The sequence below is a fragment of the Xenopus laevis genome, chromosome 2L, assembly GCF_017654675.1.
Source record: "Xenopus laevis strain J_2021 chromosome 2L, Xenopus_laevis_v10.1, whole genome shotgun sequence".
Taxonomy (NCBI): domain Eukaryota; kingdom Metazoa; phylum Chordata; class Amphibia; order Anura; family Pipidae; genus Xenopus; species Xenopus laevis.
Genome location: NC_054373.1, coordinates 91,731,929 through 91,751,241, shown reverse-complemented (window position 1 = coordinate 91,751,241; position 19,313 = coordinate 91,731,929). Strand labels below are relative to the sequence as shown.

At 37.6% G+C, this 19,313-nt stretch overlaps 1 protein-coding gene across 3 annotated transcripts in view; it reads left to right on the top strand.

Moving 5' to 3' along the window:
* LOC108708254 (CUB and sushi domain-containing protein 2-like) overlaps positions 1-19,313 on the top strand; it is a 591,784-nt gene that overhangs the window by 399,998 nt on the left and 172,473 nt on the right. The window contains exon 13 of one of the 3 annotated variants that reach the window (XM_041582174.1): positions 1,802-1,984. The exons of the other annotated variants lie outside the window; for them this stretch is intronic. Within the exon in view, the coding sequence (XP_041438108.1) occupies positions 1,802-1,984 (183 nt within the window). The remainder of the gene's footprint in view (positions 1-1,801; positions 1,985-19,313) is intronic. 3 annotated transcript variants of the gene reach the window in all.

The following is a 19,313-nucleotide window of genomic DNA, read 5'->3' as shown; positions in this document are numbered from 1 at the left end:
GAGTTTGAAGACCTAATACAATAGTCAGATGATTTCTATATATGAGATTGGGGAATATAAAAGAGTTGATGGATTTTGTCATTTCTGAGCATTTCATTCTCCAAGCCATATGAAAAGCATTGGCATTTTCTCACCTCTGGAATTATCCACCTTCCGGGAAAATAACCCAGAAGCAGGCGTTTAACTCCTTCCGCCTCCCCTGAGCATTTTGCATTTAGAGCATTGAGATAGAAGGATATGTCTGTAATTGAAATATCATTCCCCTGCCTATTAAAATGCTCATTTCTCTGAAAAAATAGCAAACCTATAACAATTTTCCCATCCTCCAACATAGAAAAGAATTGTAGACATATTTTAATAAAGTTTTTTTTTTAACACTCTTCTAAATACAGTTGCAATGCCCCCCATATAAATTCATATTCAAAATGAGATATTGGGATTGACGGTTCTGATTCTGATACGTTTGTTGACATTTTGCCATCCAGCAGAGTCTTATTCTTATGTCTGCTATGAAAACCAGTGTCCTGATTTGTTTGATGACTCCAGATTACAGTAACAGCCCACTTGAAAACTATGCTCATTAGTGAGTGGGTCCCTTACCTAGCCAGATGGCCAATATATCTCTAGTACTATCCACTATCAATCAGCTGGAAGAGAAAGCTGGAGCTGAAGCTTTTCATTTGACTTTGGGTCAGTGTAATTTGTCATTCCACATTCAAGGACTGCTCTGGAAATATTCCACTAAATATCCCAAAAAAACAGCCCATATAGGTTTAGATTAATAGAATGCCACAAATCTGCCACAATTTTATTTACTATCGAGTATCATCTGGCCCACCACAGCTTGCAATTTTCTTGCTTAATACTTTGGGTGCTTGGGTAGCAGACAACAAATGTTCTATCTAAGCAAATAACTGCTTATAAGAAGGTACTTGTTCACAAATGTCACCATTTCAGGAATACGTGAGGGGGTTTTTATGTACACCACACAGTGTTTGAAATGCACTAAAAATTCTGTTCCTTTAAACAAAAAAGAAGTGTATAATGTAATGTATCTCAATTCACAGGACAGGTTTTAATAAAAAGGTCACTTATTAATGCAACCTTAGTGCACATTCAATAAGCACTTGGGCCCAGGGGCATATCTGTGCATTATACCTGTTTATACGTGTTTTTGGCTGTAAATTATATTTATTGAGGCTTTATTTTATTTATAAATTTATAAAAAAAAACATACAGCAGGCACAGCGTCTAAAGGAGGTCTGTCCTGGCCGATTAAAGGCTGTATGTGCAGGGTTGCCTAGTATGTATCTGGACCTCGTGCAATTGCTACTGAATCAATAGCAGGGAACATTATTTGTGCGCTAGCATTTGAGTCTTGGACCGCGTTATTTGTGTGCCATGCAATAGGTATTCACATATTATTTTTGGGCTAGGCAAGCCATAACATTAATAAGTACTGACAATGATGTTAATGAAATACTGTAATTATAATGCCACTGCAAAAAGCGCACAATACTACCATATCCTACCTGATAAGTGAAATAGGGTAAAATTGCAGAAATTTGATCATGTAGACTGCCATACAGCAGAAGTCACAGCAGTAAAACCTCCATAAGAATCAGAAATTAAGAAAGCATGTCACACCAAAAAAAAACCGATGTTTTGTCAAGTAAATGCAATGTATGTTAACATATACAATTCTCAATGAGCACACTGGGTAAGTTGGACAACCACCTGTTATATGATGCCACATCCCTTTTATTTAATGTACCATGTTTTGCTGTGTTCTGTATTTCAGAAATAGACCAGGGCAGCTGTGGGGACCCAGGAGTTCCAGCATTTGGAATAAGAGAAGGCTCCAGATTCCGGCATGGGGACACTCTGGTATTCCGGTGCCAGCCAGCTTTCGAGCTGGTAGGACAGTCATCAATCACCTGCCAAAAGAACAGCCAGTGGTCTGCCAGGAAACCTGGCTGTGTGTGTAAGTGCCTCAGGAGCCTATGCATATGTAAATATATAGGGAGAACCAGCTAGGAATGGGTGCACCCATTCTTTTACCCCATTCTTCCCTCCAAGGCTATAAGGACTCAGAGTGCTATGCAAATGAAAATACTAATCGCATGCTAATAACATTCATATTTCATTTTCAGCAGTAATTTAAGCAGCTCGACGAGTGAGAGGTGCAGCTGGAGTTACTGCCTCTCTAGGAGAACCTTATTTTTTTATCATGAAATATTCATGTTTTAATTTAGAGGAAGAGAATTTCAGCAATCAGGCAGTTTTTTTTTTAATGTACCTTGTGCTATGTTGTTAGTTGAATTAACTGTCTCAGTATTGAAAAGGCTCTGCACATAATTTCTCTGTGAATTTTGCTGTGCCACAGTCTGTTTTGTGTTTTAAGGGAGGCCCCCTGCATAGTGCCTCGAGGAATTTGGTTTTACAGATATGCAAACAAAGAAACATAATGAAACAAGGAACGATTTTATGCCTTTTTAAAATATCAAATAAAGATTTCAATTCCCTTTCATATCTATAAAATGTCACTGGTAAGAATCATGTTACTGTGACAAGAGAAAATAGCTCTGTGTATTGTGATAAAAATTGCAGCTCACAAATGTACAGTTGTTGTGCTACAAATCTCTACTATGAGTATGAGTAGGATTTTGATGTAAACACCAGCTGAAGAACCACAGGTTGCTTATAGCTGATGTAGACCCAACAATACTAAGAGCTGTGACACTGGCAATACAGGGATTAGTATACTTTGTAACACTGGATTGTGAAAGATGTCACAGCATGTAACTAACTAATAGCAAGAAAACCACAATGTCTCACAAAAGAATATCGTTGAAATTGTTTCAAATATGGCCGAACGCCAGACAACAAAGCAGGAATGTGCCTTAAATTAAAGCATTTTGTCTGCTGGCTGTTAAGCTTTCCATGGTGGTATCATGTGGCAGGTGCAAGGCACAGTGGGAAAACTGTGAGGCTCAGGGTTTGGTTCTAACAATATTAATTGCCTATCGCTGCAATATTTCCAGATGATAAAATTGCTGGTTATCAAAATTATATTGAAGGGGCTTGCTGTTTTTGCTATATGTGCAAAAAGTGCCAGCAGGAGACCAAAAACAACATTATATCATGCTTGAGTCAGCAAATGCTTTATTTGTGACAGGGGTCATTTGGCTCAGCTGCCAGTACATAGAGCCATTTGCCGCTGTGTGGTGAGGTGAGAACAGGGACATCATTTACAGCATGTTATACCCATTCCATTCTCCCAAAAACCTTCTTATCTAACATTACAGGAAGCGGCACATCTAGAAGTTACTGGGACCCACATCTTAATAAATTAGGGCTCCTTTAAATTTTGACAATAAGACATATCTCATAAACATATATTGAAGCTGATTATCAATAAGCGTTCCAATGGGCCCCCTGTAACTCCCCCCCCCATCATTTGCAGGTTTTGCATCTTCTTTAGTTACACCCCTGAATACAGATCCCTGGGACTATTTCTTGTTAATAATGATGTAGACTTTCTTTCTTTCATGAGCTTAAATATTAAATGATTATGTCTGTCCACAACAGGAAATGTTTTTCCCCAATACTGAGATTCCGGAAATAAAAAACGTTATGATGTACACCTTCTAGCATTGTTAGATGTCTGCCCTGGGGTTGTACTGTAGGATTTAACAGTTAAATGGTCATAGGTTTGACAGATATGCTGAAAAACAAGAGGATGATGGCCAGTCCATTACCCACACTGCATTATTCTTTATTATATTCAATTTAAAATTAGCTGCAATTGACTGTAATGTGTGTGCATGTGAGCTGGTTTGTTTGTGTGTGTGATGGAGCTTTTACTGAATATGTCAGATTATTTTCTGACATCATGTAATGCCTTGGATTAAAACAGTGACTCTCAGAGGCACATGAACAAGCTGTTAGGTACACAATGAAACAGAAGAGATTTAGAGCAAGCAATAATGCATTCTTATGAATACCCATAGATATACTGCAGTCTCTCTCATATACTGTACAGAGATTCACACTGAACTGAACTAAATATTTGCTTACCTTCAAACACATAATTTATTTTTACACACATAATTGCTACATTACTTTGAAAGGAAGAGGCGGAGATGGAAAATAAGAGAGAGGCAGAAAAATAATGGAAGGAACTGATTAGGAAGTGTTGGTATAGCAAGGTGTCCTGAAGAAAGGGATGAAGGTATTTAAGTTTACTACAGGTATGGGATCTGTTTTTTCGGAATGGCCATCTGCCATAGACTCCATTTTAATAAAATAATTCAAATTTTTGCAAATGATTCTCTTTTTCTCTGTAATAATAAAACAGTTGATCCCAACTAAGGTATTATTGGAGGCAAAATAATCCTATTGGGATTAATTAATGCTTAAATGATTTTTTAGTAAACTTAAAGGAGAACTCAACCCCCAATTAAGAAAAGCCCCTACCTACTAACCTAGATAGTTCCTCCTCCCTGCTTTCCCCGCATACTTCAATAGCCCTGAAAATATTTCTCACCTAACAGTGCAGAGTAAGCACAGTGGAGCTTGTGGGAGGCATCTTCCAGATCAACAGTCTTCATCTGTAATAGAGCACCGTATTGGCGAATACTCAGTTGGAGCAGTCTTTCGGTTCTTACCGACAAAAGTGCCTGAAATTTCAGAAGAGGACTTGAATTGCCAAGGAGAACCCAAAGAAATCCAAAGTAGACCCAAAAAAATCCCAAAGATGCCGGCCACAAGCTGATATTTTATGGACATTTTCAGGGATATTCAAGTATGCGGGGGGGAAGTAGGTAGGGGTAGATAGGGGTTTTTCTTAATTGGGGGATTGAGTTTTCCTTTAAGGCACGGGGATCCAAATTACAGAAAGACCCTTTATTCAGAAAACCTCAGGTCACAAGCATTCTGGATAGCAAGTCCCATACATGTATATAATAGATGTCAGTGAATCCAGCCTTATTCAAATTGTTTTGTTTAATAGGCTATTGTTACCTTCATACCTACGGCACAAAGTGTTGTAGAATGAATACATAATGATTAATGTCAATATTATCTTGAGCTTTGTCAGGATATATTATATGTTTTAAAGCAGATGCCATTGCAAAAAATTGCCCACAAATAATATCCTATGAATATTACTTAAACTTAAGGATGTACCCCTGATCTAAGGCTTACTACCAAAGATTTAAGATTTCCTAGCATTGTTGCTGATTTACAAATATAGGTGCTATTTTCCACAAGTGCCAAAAACATTCAATCAGCAATTAGTTTTACCTAGCACAATCTACAAGTTGTAAAATAAAAGCAAATTCCTTAATTTAGTGTTTGTGATAGTGCACCAATATTTGTAAATAAGTCGGATTATTTCAAAGCAACTTTTAAGAATGCTGTACTTTGTGTCACACTTAAACACAATTCTCTGTCTTATATGAGCAGATGTTCTCAGGAACCGTCCCCCAACATGTTAGTATGTAGCTTATAAAAGCAGAGCAGGACCCTAATTATTGCAAATCAGAGTGGAACAGAGCAAGCAAGACATTTTTAATTAATTAAAACTAGGATTGATAATTATTGTTTGCCACAGCCAATAGTCCCATGCTTTATTAGTATCTGAATCATTCATAATAGTGTGGTGGGACATGTGTGGATCAAGACCATAATGAAAATCCTTAATATATATATATATATATATATATATATATATATATATATATATATATATATATATACACATCTGCAAATAAAACATTGGTGGTGGGAAACATTCTTTTCTGTTTAAGGTTTTTTTATCCTATAGGTTTGTGGAAATCCATGAATATCATTTGTCCCTTGTCAATCACCTTGTTTACTTCATCCATTCTGTTATAATTACCTATAATACATTTTATTTCTTCTACGAAATGTGGCCCTACATTTTGTCATAAATATCATACAAAGCTGCAGGCTACCCTTATATGATATTTACTTGTATATAAAAGTATTTTGTGGGGTTTTTTTGTTGGTGTTGTGTTTTTTTTTTTTTGCAGGCATAGACAAAATAATTTGGTAGGTTTTAATGGAAACACTGATACTGTATGTCTGCGCTTGTGAAAGCCAATAGTGCTGCCAGTGTAGCCCGAGATTATAAGCTTTGGCTGGATCTTATATCCACATGGCTGTACATAATGACACAATCATAACTGCTAATGAAAGTTGCTTTCTGATCCCAAATAAGCTGTTTGGGGACATGCAGTCTGTCATATTTTGCTTAGAGATAAGCTGCTCATGTTATAAATATAAGTTATACGTTATGAGGTTCTTTAATCTGTATTTAAACAAATTATTGGCTTTTTTTCTTAATTAACTGGAAAAAAGCAAAAAAGAACATAACTACATTTAAACATTTCATTTTTTAAAATATCCAAATCCTACAATTCTGAAATATTGGAATGTCATTATTCATAGCCTATTAATTAAGCAAGCAATTCTTATTTAATGTCTGAATCTCTTTTTCTTTGTAGTTCTTTTTACTTGATGGCAACTGAGTTGCATAAACTGTTTTTTTTATGTTTCAGGGGGTTATTTATCAATGGTCAGGTTTTTTTATACTTCAAATTAACTCACAACTCGAATGGTTTCTAATTCAAATGGAAATAACTCAATTCAATGAGTTCAAGGTTAAGAACCTCAAATTTATTGAGTTTACGGTGGGAAACTCGAATTGATCGAGTTTTCAGGCAAAACCTTTTGAAAAAAACTCAAACATTATGAAGGATATTAAAGGAGAATTCAACCTAAAGTAAAAAAAAACCCTACCCCCCTACCCTACATAGACCCCCCTCCCTCCAGCATATCTGCTACCCCCGGCAAATGCCCCTAACTCTTTACTTACCCCTTGGTGCTGATTCTGTCCAGCGGAGTTCACAGCAGCCATTTTCTGGCTCTTTGATAATCTTCAGAATGAGATTGGCACTTCCAGCGCATGCACAGTTGTCGCAAACAGGGAAAATGCTCCAACTGCGCATGTGCTGACACGGCACTTACTTCCCGAAGATTACCAAAGAGAAGAAGATGACTGCCATGAACTCTGCTGGACAGAATCTGCACAGAGGGGTAAGTAAAGAGTTAGGGCATTTACCCTGGGTAGCAGGGGAAGGATGTAGGGTAGGGTTTTTTTTTTACTTTAGGATTGAATTCTCCTTTAACATCTTCAAGTAGTTCATGGGATCACTGCCATTGACGCCTACATGACCTTGACAGGTTTTAGATGTCTATTTTCTGATTCAAGCTATTTCCAGGGTTAGAGTATTATGGGGGCACAAATCTCAAACTCACATCATCCAGTTTCAATGACATTTCTGCTGTGGTTTTGATAACAAGAGTATTGATGACTGTGGTGACCAGTTGGTTTTCAGAGTGCATTGTTTACTGAAAGGAGAACCAAACCCTTTGTATTTAAATCCCCTACCCCCTACCCTACATAGACCCCCCTCCCTGCTCCCCCCTAGCCTAGTTGTTACCCTGGGTAAATGCCCCTAACTCTTTACTTACCGCTTGTTGCAGACTCAGGGCATCAGAGTTCACGGACGACAACTTCTTATCTTCGGGTCTTCTTACGGTGCTTCGGCAATTTCCATGGTTTTCAGCGCATGCGCAGTTATTCAGTAAGGACAGAACGCACCAACTGTGCATGTGCTGACTCGCTGCTCTCTTCCCCAAAACTACCAAAGAGAAGAAGATGCCACCCGTGAACTTTGATGTCCCTAAATCTGCAATGAGGGGTAAGTAAAGAGTTAGGGGCATTTACCCAGGGTAACACCTAGGCTGGGGTTAGCAGGGAGGGGGGTCTATGTAGGGAAGGGGGTAGGGGATTTTAATAAAAAGGGTTTGGTTCTCCTTGAAGTCACAAATCTGATGGTTAATGAATGACTATTCTTTGTCTCTCTTAAACAATAGATTTGTATATATCTGACTTTTGACAATGCATTATTGTTGGACACTTATTTTCACTTGAGGGAGCAGGGTCTGTAATGTTCTTGTTAATGGTGGTTGACTACACTCATTGGCACAGTATCCTTGACTCTCTTGCAGGTGATGATTTTTCTCTTTCTCTTTTTTTCACGCAGTGCATGGAATATGATTAGTCTTTCTGGTGTTCATGCGCTTTTCGTTAAGGACAAACACAGCATTTTTTTTACAAACATGGCATTTTTACTTTGCGTTTTTAAAAATCATAAATACTGGCATAAACAAATCGTGTTTTTTGGGCAGTCATTTATTCCTACCCATAATGCAGTTTTCAGAAGCTTACCTTTCCTAGAATCCCCATCTACAAAGAACCTCCAGGTGTGTACTTAATTACAGCATTAAGCAGCATCATTACAGCATGACATAAATACCAATCGCGAGAATCTCACTGCCATACTGGAAAACTCAGTGTATTTCAGCTAAGTATATCTGCTACACTACAGATCATACTTTGTTCTATGGGTATGGAATATTACTGGAGTATTGGTCCTTCGGGCAGAAAACAGAATTTATTAGCCAATGTCGACTTGCAAGTGCCCCGAGATTTTAGAGAAGCACATATTCCATTTTAGCCCATAGAGCTACATTTAGAACATATTTACACCAGTATTAACATTTTAAAAATGCAACATAAAAAGGCCATGTGTGCCCTAGTCCTAAAAGTTTATGGTGCCAGCTGATTATGTAGGGATATTATCTGCTCTGGGCACTGAATAAAATGTATGCATTCAAGTGCACTAAACCAATTCCTACATGTCTGTGTGTTTCCCACAAATAATACATTTGTATTTTCTGTGCAGAAGATGCCTCATTCTTGATTTCTTCAGTTTAAACAGTCTATAAACAGTAAAAGTTAATTAAATGTGAAAGAACCCGACAATGAAATATAAGAATTAAATAATTTCAATTATTATTAGTATTGCATTCAAAACAGTTACATCCATTTTGGCTTTGGAATTCCTAGCCATCTAGTATTTAAACAATGTGATTTGAGAACATTATTTTTCTGATTTAGAAGGCCAGTGCATTAAAATGGCTTCATTTCACTGTGTGTAGAGGTGACTCTGTTATTGTACTGTGTGTTATTAAGTTAACTCTTCATATTGTATTTATTTTTTTTACTCCTAGTGAAAGCTGAGGGGGATTTATGAGTATAGAGCTGGAAAACATAAAAAATATGACCAATTACTTTCATACAGTATATCATAGGGCAGAAAAATATTGCCATCAGTTATGCCAAAAGAGCATATTTTTATTGCTGTGTCTAATCTACAATGTTTAATGAAACATCTGATAATTTATGTGCGTATATTGAATCGAGAGGCACTTTCTAAAGGTTGAAGGCTGACAAGAAGTGTATAACTCTACTGGAGGAAGAGAATACAGGCATGGGATCTATCTGGAATGCTTGGTGAAGGTTGTGCATGTAAAATGTGTGTGTGTATACTGTAAATATATATATATATATATATATATATATATATATATATATACACACCCTGTATATATGTGTGTGTGTGTGTGTATATATATATATATATATATATATATATATATATATATATATATATATATATACAAAAACAAAAAATGCAGCTCATCCATGTGTTGCAATTAAAATCAGTCTGGTGCATGGGTGTGTGGCTTATATCATATACTGAACTAAACAAATTAACCCAGCACTATCATTATATAACTTTAAGGAACAATTGGATTAAAGAGAACTTATCTGAATTTGGCAAAAAGAGACACTTTTGGTTACATGGTTTGTACAAAGTATGCATAAGCTGATATATATATATAGAAACACTTCCACCTAAGGAACATATTCAAAATACGACCCAAGATGCTGCCAAAATTCTTATTCACTCTCTAATCATATCATTTCGAGACTACTGTAATTCTCTTTTAATTGGCCTCCCCTTCCAGAGACTGTGACCTCTCCAGTCCATAATGAACACTGCTGCGAGGCTCATACACCTCAGCAACCGCTCCTCCTCTGCCACGCCATTCTGTCAATCCCTGCACTGGCTTCTGCTACCTTTCAGAATCAAATTCAAATTGATGACCCTGACATTCAAAGCACTTCATAACTCTGCCCCACCCTACATCTCTGAACTCATCTCTATATACTCACCCAACCGCTTACTACGCTCCTCTACTGACCTGCTACTCAACTCTTCTCTCATTACCTCCTCACATGCTCGCATTCAAGACTTTGCAAGGGCTGCACCCCTCCTCTGGAACTCTCTCCCACGGTCTGTCCGACTTTCTCCCAACCTTTCTGCTTTCAAGAAATCTCTTAAAAGGCACTTCTTTTGAGAAGCCTGCCCTCACTCTGCTTAACTACCAAATGCAACACCACATACAGTACTACATTTCTCACCCACTTAATTCAATCTTGCCCACTCCCACACCTTGTGTATTACTCCCTTCCCTTTAGAGTGTATGCTCTTTTGGATAGGGCCTTCTTTGCCTTTTGTACCGGTATTGATTGTGATGTATGTAACTCCATATGTTCTATGTACAGTACATAATTCATGTGATTTAGTTGTATAATCACATTTACTTTACAGTGCTACGCAATATGTTGGCGCTATATAAATACATGTTAATAATAATAAAAATAAGAGAGAGAAAGATGGATGGATTGATTGATAGATAGACAGACAAAATCTAGATTTTCCATTATTAATCTATGAATCAGTTGTTTTATATCTACTAGTTGTTACATATCTATGTCCTTGCATACACCTTCAGTTATTCCCTATTTATACAAGCATCTAATGAAAATGGTTAAATTCTGGAGACTTTAGATTGAATATGAGATGCATCACTGCTGATATATATAGTCTGTGTCTATGGATAATTGCATAGTATCGAGTGAGCTAATGAGAAGGGTTGCCGACAGACATGGGAATTAGCTATAATTATTCATTGATATCTCTTGGGTTAGAGCTGCAGTTCACTTACAGGGGGAGAATATGAATTTTCCCCTTTATTTGCATCTAGGCAAAAGAGATGATTATGATAGCTGCGCTCCATAACACGGACAGTGTATAACCATGCACAGAGTTGATATTTCATGAAAGGAGCATTTCAAGCCAAGAAAATGATAACTTAGAAATGTTTTGTGGTGCATAGTCATTTTGCTAGACTGTATCATGTGCCACATTCAATTAATCTTGCTTAATTTCTGTTTTCTTCAAAGTTGAAATACACATCAGAATAAAGTGGGGTATCAAATGCACATGCTTCTTGAAATGGTTTACCAAGACTGACTTTTAATAAGGGGGCACCCTAAACAGTGTTGAATTCTAGGCACTGCATTTTTTGGTGATTTCATTGGGTTTGTGACTATTGTAATTGCTTCTTATCTGTATCGCTGCAGATTTAAAATGTAGAATATACAGCATATCTATTATAAATAATGCTATATGGGTAACGTTTAAGATACTTATTAAAAGAAAATTAAGGATACGTTAAAGGAAAATTTTTAGAGGGAGTTACAATTTGTCAGTCCTCGGAGAGTTAATTCGAAACATATGATTTGAATTGACGCTCGATTTGTGTGATGTTTTTTCAAGAAGAATTATTGATAAATTAGTTAAATTCGTGGATGGGAGTTTGGTTGACTTTGTTTTAATAAAAATGAGTTTTAGTAAATAACACCCTTAGTATTACAGACATTAAGTACAGGACAGAGTCAGTTGCACCCCCAGCGATGTGCTTTGCATCTTGCTCTGGATTCACCACCAAATGCATGGTGTAGGGTCTATTAATATCCTTTGCTTGGTACTCCATCAATGAGCACTACAGGTCTTGCTAGTACCCTAGCACTTGCAGCATGAGATTTGATAAATGACCCCTACTGTATCTGAACATGGATGTAACATATAGATTATAGTTTATATGTATCTTATATTAATAACACATCGGTATGCAATTGACACTTAGGTGGTTATTTATACCTCAATTTTTCTGGTCGGGCTTTTTGGGGCAAAAACTCCAAAGTTTTTAATGAAAAAAAAATAGAAGTTTTCGAGATTTATGATACTCTGATGCTGCAAAAAGCCTGAATCCGACAATCTGCCGTCTCATACTTTTTATGTTCATGTATAAGTCGATGGGAGATGTCCCTATGCCAATTTGAAGATATTGTGGTTTGTGCTTGGTTTACCCCGATAAGCCGATAAATGTGGTGTTTTCCGGCAAAAACCCCAAAAAATGCTCTACTTTTTTCCCAATCTGATTTATTTGAGTTAGTTTATTAGTAAATTAGGCAAAATCGGGGATGGGAGTTTGATCGAGCTTTTTTTATTTAAATTATGAGATAAATTCGGATTTTAGTAAATAACCCCCTAAATTACCCTTAGTGAGTCTTTGCCTAATGCTTGACTTGCCCCCAAGGTTTGAATGATCTCATACAAGGAAGGATAAAGCTTAATTCTTCACAGAAACTGCAGAGAACTGACCGTTTAGCAGCATTTTTTTTAGCAGATTTGTGTTGCCAGTATACTGTATCAGACTGAGCTTATACTTATTTGTAGTTCGGAGCACAATTAATCCCTGGACCATTCTGTACTCTGTGAAAATATGCCAGTCAATCCCTACCCAGACCTACTTACCACATGGTGTAAGTGATACCCTGCCACTATTTTATTTATGGCTTCTGCTGCAGCAAACTGCTTAGGACCATGGGTAAAATTTGGTCGACAATAGTAAATTGACCTCATTACCATATTTTTTTACCTAAACTGAAATAATCATCAGAATGCTTGTTCATAAACAGTCATTAGAAAAAGAACCTGTATCATATATGGATGGTATATATATATATATATATATATATATATATATATATATATATATATATATATATATATATATATATTATTACGTTGTAGGGCATCAAAATTGTGACTATATAGTTTCTGGTTCAGACTGTGTATATGTTTATGCACAATGATTTTCCAAAGCCAGTAGCATAATAATACATACATTAATATATACAGTTTCGCACATGCAACTCACTTCCATTGTTTCCCTCACAGAGTGCCAGTCTGGATATACAGTTTGATGGCTTTTCTGCTTAAACATTCAGTGTTCTCTTTATTGTAAGGGTGGGATAATTAGTCCAACTTGTTGCTGTAAACTTCCTTGGTCCCTTAGAGAAGTCAAGTGTTTAAGAAGATTTAGTTATCAGTGCTCGAGGGTTATTCATTGGGTTTCTCAGTGTGAGTATCAGGATTAAGATATTGGAATTGTGCTACATAATCCAGTACAGCGCATTCATTAAACTGTTCATCTCTGTGTGTGGTGAGAGCTTGATAGACTGTCGTTGAATGCATACACGGTAGCCAATATCCGTGCCTTGGGAAGCATGTGATAGACTGTCCCTGAATGCATTACAGTCTCTCACAATGCTTAAGGCCCCGGGCAGTTGCTCCTTCTGCCCCATCAAATGGTGCTGACACAATGAATATACATGACAGACGTTTATTAGGAAAGTCAGGGTTATGAGACGTGGCGGTGCTCACACAGTCTTTTGCCCCAAGTAAAACACAGCTGGGGATAGCCACATCCCGGCTGCGTGCCAGTTTGATGTCTTTGCAAAAACCAGTTCATAAAACTACTCATCCAGCTCTGACTGCCTCTGGCCCAAAACACAGGTATGTAATGGTATATATACACAGGGGCTTTTCTGTTCTTATATTAACTTAAAGTAATTCTACTTTACATCAGCTATTCTGTCATTTCTGTACTGTATACTTGCTTTCCATACACACGATAAGCTTCTTCCTTCTCCACAGCATTACATTTGCATAAAAATATAAAAAAAATTCAACTTTAATAATAGTGGCAGATTGTTATCTAATTTGAATTTGTGTGTAGAAATGCATATCACGTGTTACATGATAGATCCAGTTTTACTCCTGAAAATACATGATAGATTAAACCATCCATGCCAATTATCTAAAATTCCAATACAGACATTAAAGATCTGCAACCGATTTGTACCATTATAAGGGTTTACACACAAAGCTGTGTGTTAGATCAAGAAACTCACACACAAATACATGTCATTTTTTTAGACTGGGGGATGAAATGTTTAATCAGAAGGTCTGAGCAGTACAAGTTAAATATAATATACTGAGTATGTAGGGAGGTGGGTGCACAATCATGATAGGGGCAGAACAAGTCAAAGCAAATACAATATGCCCAGCATCAGTTCAATGCAGAATGTCTGCAAGTAGGTGGAGATATTTTGTAGGATTTACAACAAAGCACTGTACACACTGCTGTAAATCTGTGGAAAATCTCTGCCCGTTCTGATGTGAAAGAGATTTCTCTGTGTAGAGTATATAGTTTGGCTATAGTCGTCGCAAAGCAGTTACAAAGGTGGTAAATTGCTTGCAAGTTACAGTATGTTTGTTCCCCTACATTGATGTTCCAGTGGTGTCTCTTCCAGCACACACACGTTAACAACAACATCAGCATTCGATTCATTTGCAGCTATTTATGCAACTCGAGGAACCATGAAATTACCAGGAGCTTTAGACTAAAAGTAATTCTAGGTTTTTGTTGTATTAATGTATGAGAGTAAGTTTAGGGGGTGCATTGGGGCTCACTACGGAGCAAATGTACTAAAGGGCGAAGTGACTAACACTGGCGAAAAGTCGCCAGTGTGACGTCATTTCGGTACATCGCCGATATACTAACGGTCGGTGGTGTAAGTTTGCTAGTGAAGGAGATCAGGGGTGCTTTGCCAATGAGGCGAGTTGAGGCTGTCGCCTCAGGCAGCAGCGCCCCACTAGGTACCAGGGGCAGCAAAAATGCTGCTCCTGGTACTTTAAGAGTGAATTTCTGGGGGAGGGGGGGGCAGCAGCAACTGCTGCTGCCTCAGGCGGCCCGAGGGGCCAGGATCGCCCCTGAAGGAGATAGACTCTAGTGGTAGTTCGCTCCCTAACGCCTGGCGGATTTTAGTGAATTAGTGTTGTCCTGGCAAATCTACATCTGGTGAAGTGTTGCGCTGTGAGCGAAGCCACCTCTGGCGAAAATGTATGGAAGCAAATACCTTTATTAGACTAAACAATATTTAATTACCTAACTGTAATGATTATGTAATAATTAATCTGATGGAAGTACCTTGGAGGGGTTGTATTGTAAATATGTCAAAGCAAAATGGGTCAGCTTTGGCCCTTTTTTGTGATTGAGCATTATTGTGCAAATAATGCAAAAGTCTTTTTGTTTCTCCTTGATACGCATAACTAGTTATGGGTGAATAAATTTGCAAATGTGCCGCGAAAATTCGCCGGCGTCTGAAAAAATGTTGCCGATGGTTTTGGCACCAGCGTCAAAGTTTTTTGGCAATGGTAACGGCAAACAACTTTAACGGGTGCCAGTGTCAACTTTGACGCTGGTGAATTGGTGAAACGAGACAAATTTGCCCATGACTACACATAACCCTTAGATATTTTCTACAGCTTTTATCAAGTTATGGTTCAGTATACTGTACATGCTAAATAATCAAGTCAATAAATAATAAAGAATGCACATTCAAAAGCAGTGAGCTATGGCCCAGATGGCAGAGCTGCGACTCCCAACATGGAAACTCTATTACATAGAATCTATTGAAGCAGTCCATTCAAGCCCCTGGGAATTCATCACCTTAATGTATGGCTGGAGACGGATTCTTTTTAATTATGAAATTCTGTTTGTAGCTTTTCTATGTGGTTTTGTTACCCATAGTCAGATATCTCATCATGAAGGTTAGAAACCAATCAAGAATGAAGGAGGAGGCTCTGTTTCAGTTGGAATTGCTGGATGGAACTCACTTTTGCTCCTACAACTTTGAGAAATACTAGGTATATTGACCTAATTTCAGTAACTTCCAAAGATCAGTTTTCTATCTTTTCTGTTTCACATATTAACTTTCTGAAATACAAATGTATATAGAAGGGAAGTACCTGACCAGCAAACTACAAGAATTTCATTGTGGTGATTTCACAGATTAAGTTTCTCTAATTGAAGACCTGTCCTTATGTATATTACACAATCACCTAACGGACAAGCAGCACAATTAAGTCCATCTATTATCTATTAGTGATCGGCGAATAAATTCGTCAGGCGGGAATTCGTTGCAAACCTTTGCATTTCGCCACCAGCGAATAAATTTACGAGACTGTGGTGAAAACTCGCTGGCGAAAAATCTGCAGCATCAAAAAATTGTTGCACGTCAAAATTATTCAGACGCTCATTGATTTTAATGCATTTGGACAAAATAATATAAAAATTGACAGGGGCGCCCAATGACTTGTGTTTCGCAAACAAGACAAATTTGCCCATCAGTACTATATATGTCTCTGAAAGTGTGAATGATGCACAATTGTAACTGTACTACTTTTGTTGTGACTGCCCATTGACTGTATAATTTTAGTAAAGTGTAAGTAAGTCATATAATCTCTTTAGCTTCACAAAGAATCATCAGTGAAAAGAGGCTTTTGGAAATAATGTTATGTTCAGTGGTGTACACTAACTATAGAAGAAGCAGACCCCGCAGTCGCAGGGGGCCCTGACTGTGGGGGCTGCTTCCTCTATAGTTAATAAAAAAGACCCTCCTCCCCAGCTGCTCTCACTCTTACGACGAATAAGCAAGTTGGGTGGAGTGGGCAGAGTCAGGCAGTACATGGGTGGAGTCATGGTGGGAAATGGGCGGGGCAGAGGTGGGCAGAAAGTTGGCAGGAGGATGGGGATCAGAATGCGCCTGGCTCCTCTGAAGATTTTTTTGCAGGGGGGACCAGCGCACTCTAGTTACGCCACTGGTTATGTCGAACGACTACAACAGTTTTACAGTAGAGGGTTGCAGTGTCAGACTGAGACACCAGGGGCCCACCCAAAAAACCTTAGACTAGGGGCCCGCCAAGAAAATTTAGACCAGGGGCCCACTCTCAGTACTATTATTCTTCCTCTCGTCATTCAACCTCTACTCTTCTAGTCTCTTTTCTTTACCTACTATAATCTATTATTCCATCTCTTTGTTCTCATAGAAAAGGGAATGGCCATGAAATAGGTCAAATGTTTAGGAGCACAAGGGCCCACTGACACCTGGGCCCACCGGGAGTTTTCCTGGTATACCGGTGGGCCAGTCCAACACTGAAGGGTTGCATAAATCTGACCACATCTGTATATTCAGTGTACAAGAATGAGTTATTTAATGAAAAGCCCCTAAGTATGTCCAGACATGGTAACCCATACCAGCCAATAAGATGTTTGCTTTTTAACAGATGACTAGTAAATACTAACTGCTGATCGGTTGCTATGAGTTACTGCACCTGGGAAAACATTTTTTAATACATAACCCGACTATCTTTTTGTGAGTGTAAGTTCAGTGCATGTAGTACTGATATCTCAACATATGTTCAGTGTTTCAAAGTGTGTGTATAACTAGTGTGATTGGCTGTCCATTGGCTGTATTTCATCTATGTGGCATCTCTGTGGGTACTGTGATATTTAATTTTAACTCCATAAGAAGTTGATGAAAATTGCCATTAGTTTCCCTTAGTAGCTGCCTGTGGCGACACCTTAGAATGTCATTCAGTGGGTAGACAAATAATTTACTTCAGCTAAACAAATACACATATCATTCAAAAGCTCATTTTTAATTATTTTTGTTCAGTGGGCAAGGAAAAACTGAAAATAATGACTTCTTTATGCCATTGCACTCCAATGTGATAGACTACAGTTTCTGAATAAAATACTATTTATGGAGTGTTGGGCAAAGGACAGAACAAACTGGCCAGCTATCTGTGAGGCTTCTTTCCCTATTTTTCAATTTGAAGTTTTGACCACCTCTGCCTTTGAAGAATTTCCAGAATCATTTAGTACTGTTAAGTTGTGATTTCTATGCAATGTTTTCAGGTGATTTATAATCTGATTGTGCAGTCTTTGACATTAAGACCTCAAAACACATCTACTGCTAATTAAAAATTAATGACAGGTAATAAGTGTTTGACGCACACGGGCTGGCAGTATTCACATCCACTCTTGTCTTAGAATAAGGCTGCAGGATATAAATCATAATTTTTGTTCAGGGTTCTGTCACATTACTTGGTACAGCATTCAGTAAATATAAAGTCTTAAGAGCCATCTCTATTATAAATATATATAAAGCATAACCACTGCTTTTTCAGTATTTCTCAGCATGACCACTAAAATGGAAACTACCCTTTCCTAAGCAACAATAATAATAATAATAATAATAAATACTTGTAGATATTGAGCTATAGCTTTGCTGAGATTTAATTGCCATAATTATCATAAATAGAAGAGACAATGCCCCCAAAACATCTGGAATGCCTACTCAATACCTAGAATATTCTCATGCTTCTTTAAATATTGCCCCTATAGCATACATCCAAACTGTCCCATTTTTCATGGAACAGTCATGATTTTGACAGCTCAGATAAAACACAGCCCTAAAACCCCCAGAAATTTGTTCAAAGTTTCCATAACCTGCTAAATTTTTTAAAATGGATGTGGTATGGGGATGTAATCATAAAATGTGGCCACACCCCCATATGTGGTCATAAAATGAGAATAGTCAAAATAGTTTTGCTGAGCTACTCACGGCAGATCTTTTTGTTTCTCTTTCTATTTTTCAAATGTTGGAAGGTATGCCCTAGAGGCTTCATTATAAACTGCATGAACATTCATTTTAAACTGAGATGAAGATTGAATGGGTTCCATAAAACAAACAATCTGCACTTTGCACATAACCTTGTCCCTTACAGCAGAGGAAAAAAATGTAATTTTTCTTATTAACGTTAAGGATTCCTTATTATAAGATGAAAATAGAGTTTGCCTATGGGTGATTTCAAAGATCTTTCTTCAGTTGCATGGGATTTTTTTGGAACTTATTTGTCAAAGGGTAAAAATAGTTTTACCTTTTGATAGATATGCCCGAAATATCTAAAATATCCTCTGTAGAACTGTGGTAAGCTTGTGGTGTCTTCACCATTTGATAAATTGGCCCACATAAGTGAAAATTTCACAAGCATTTATTATTCTCTACTACTAAAGGACTCATTTACAGTGGGGTGGAGAAAAGATACAAAATGCAAAAACAGCTGGTTGTGCTACCAGGATGGAGTGTAAACAGTAAGGGACTGATTCACTAACTTTGAGTGAAGGATTCGAAGTAAAAAAAACTTCGAATTTCGAAGTGCTTTTTGGGCTACTTCGACCATCGAATGGGCTACTACGACCTTCAA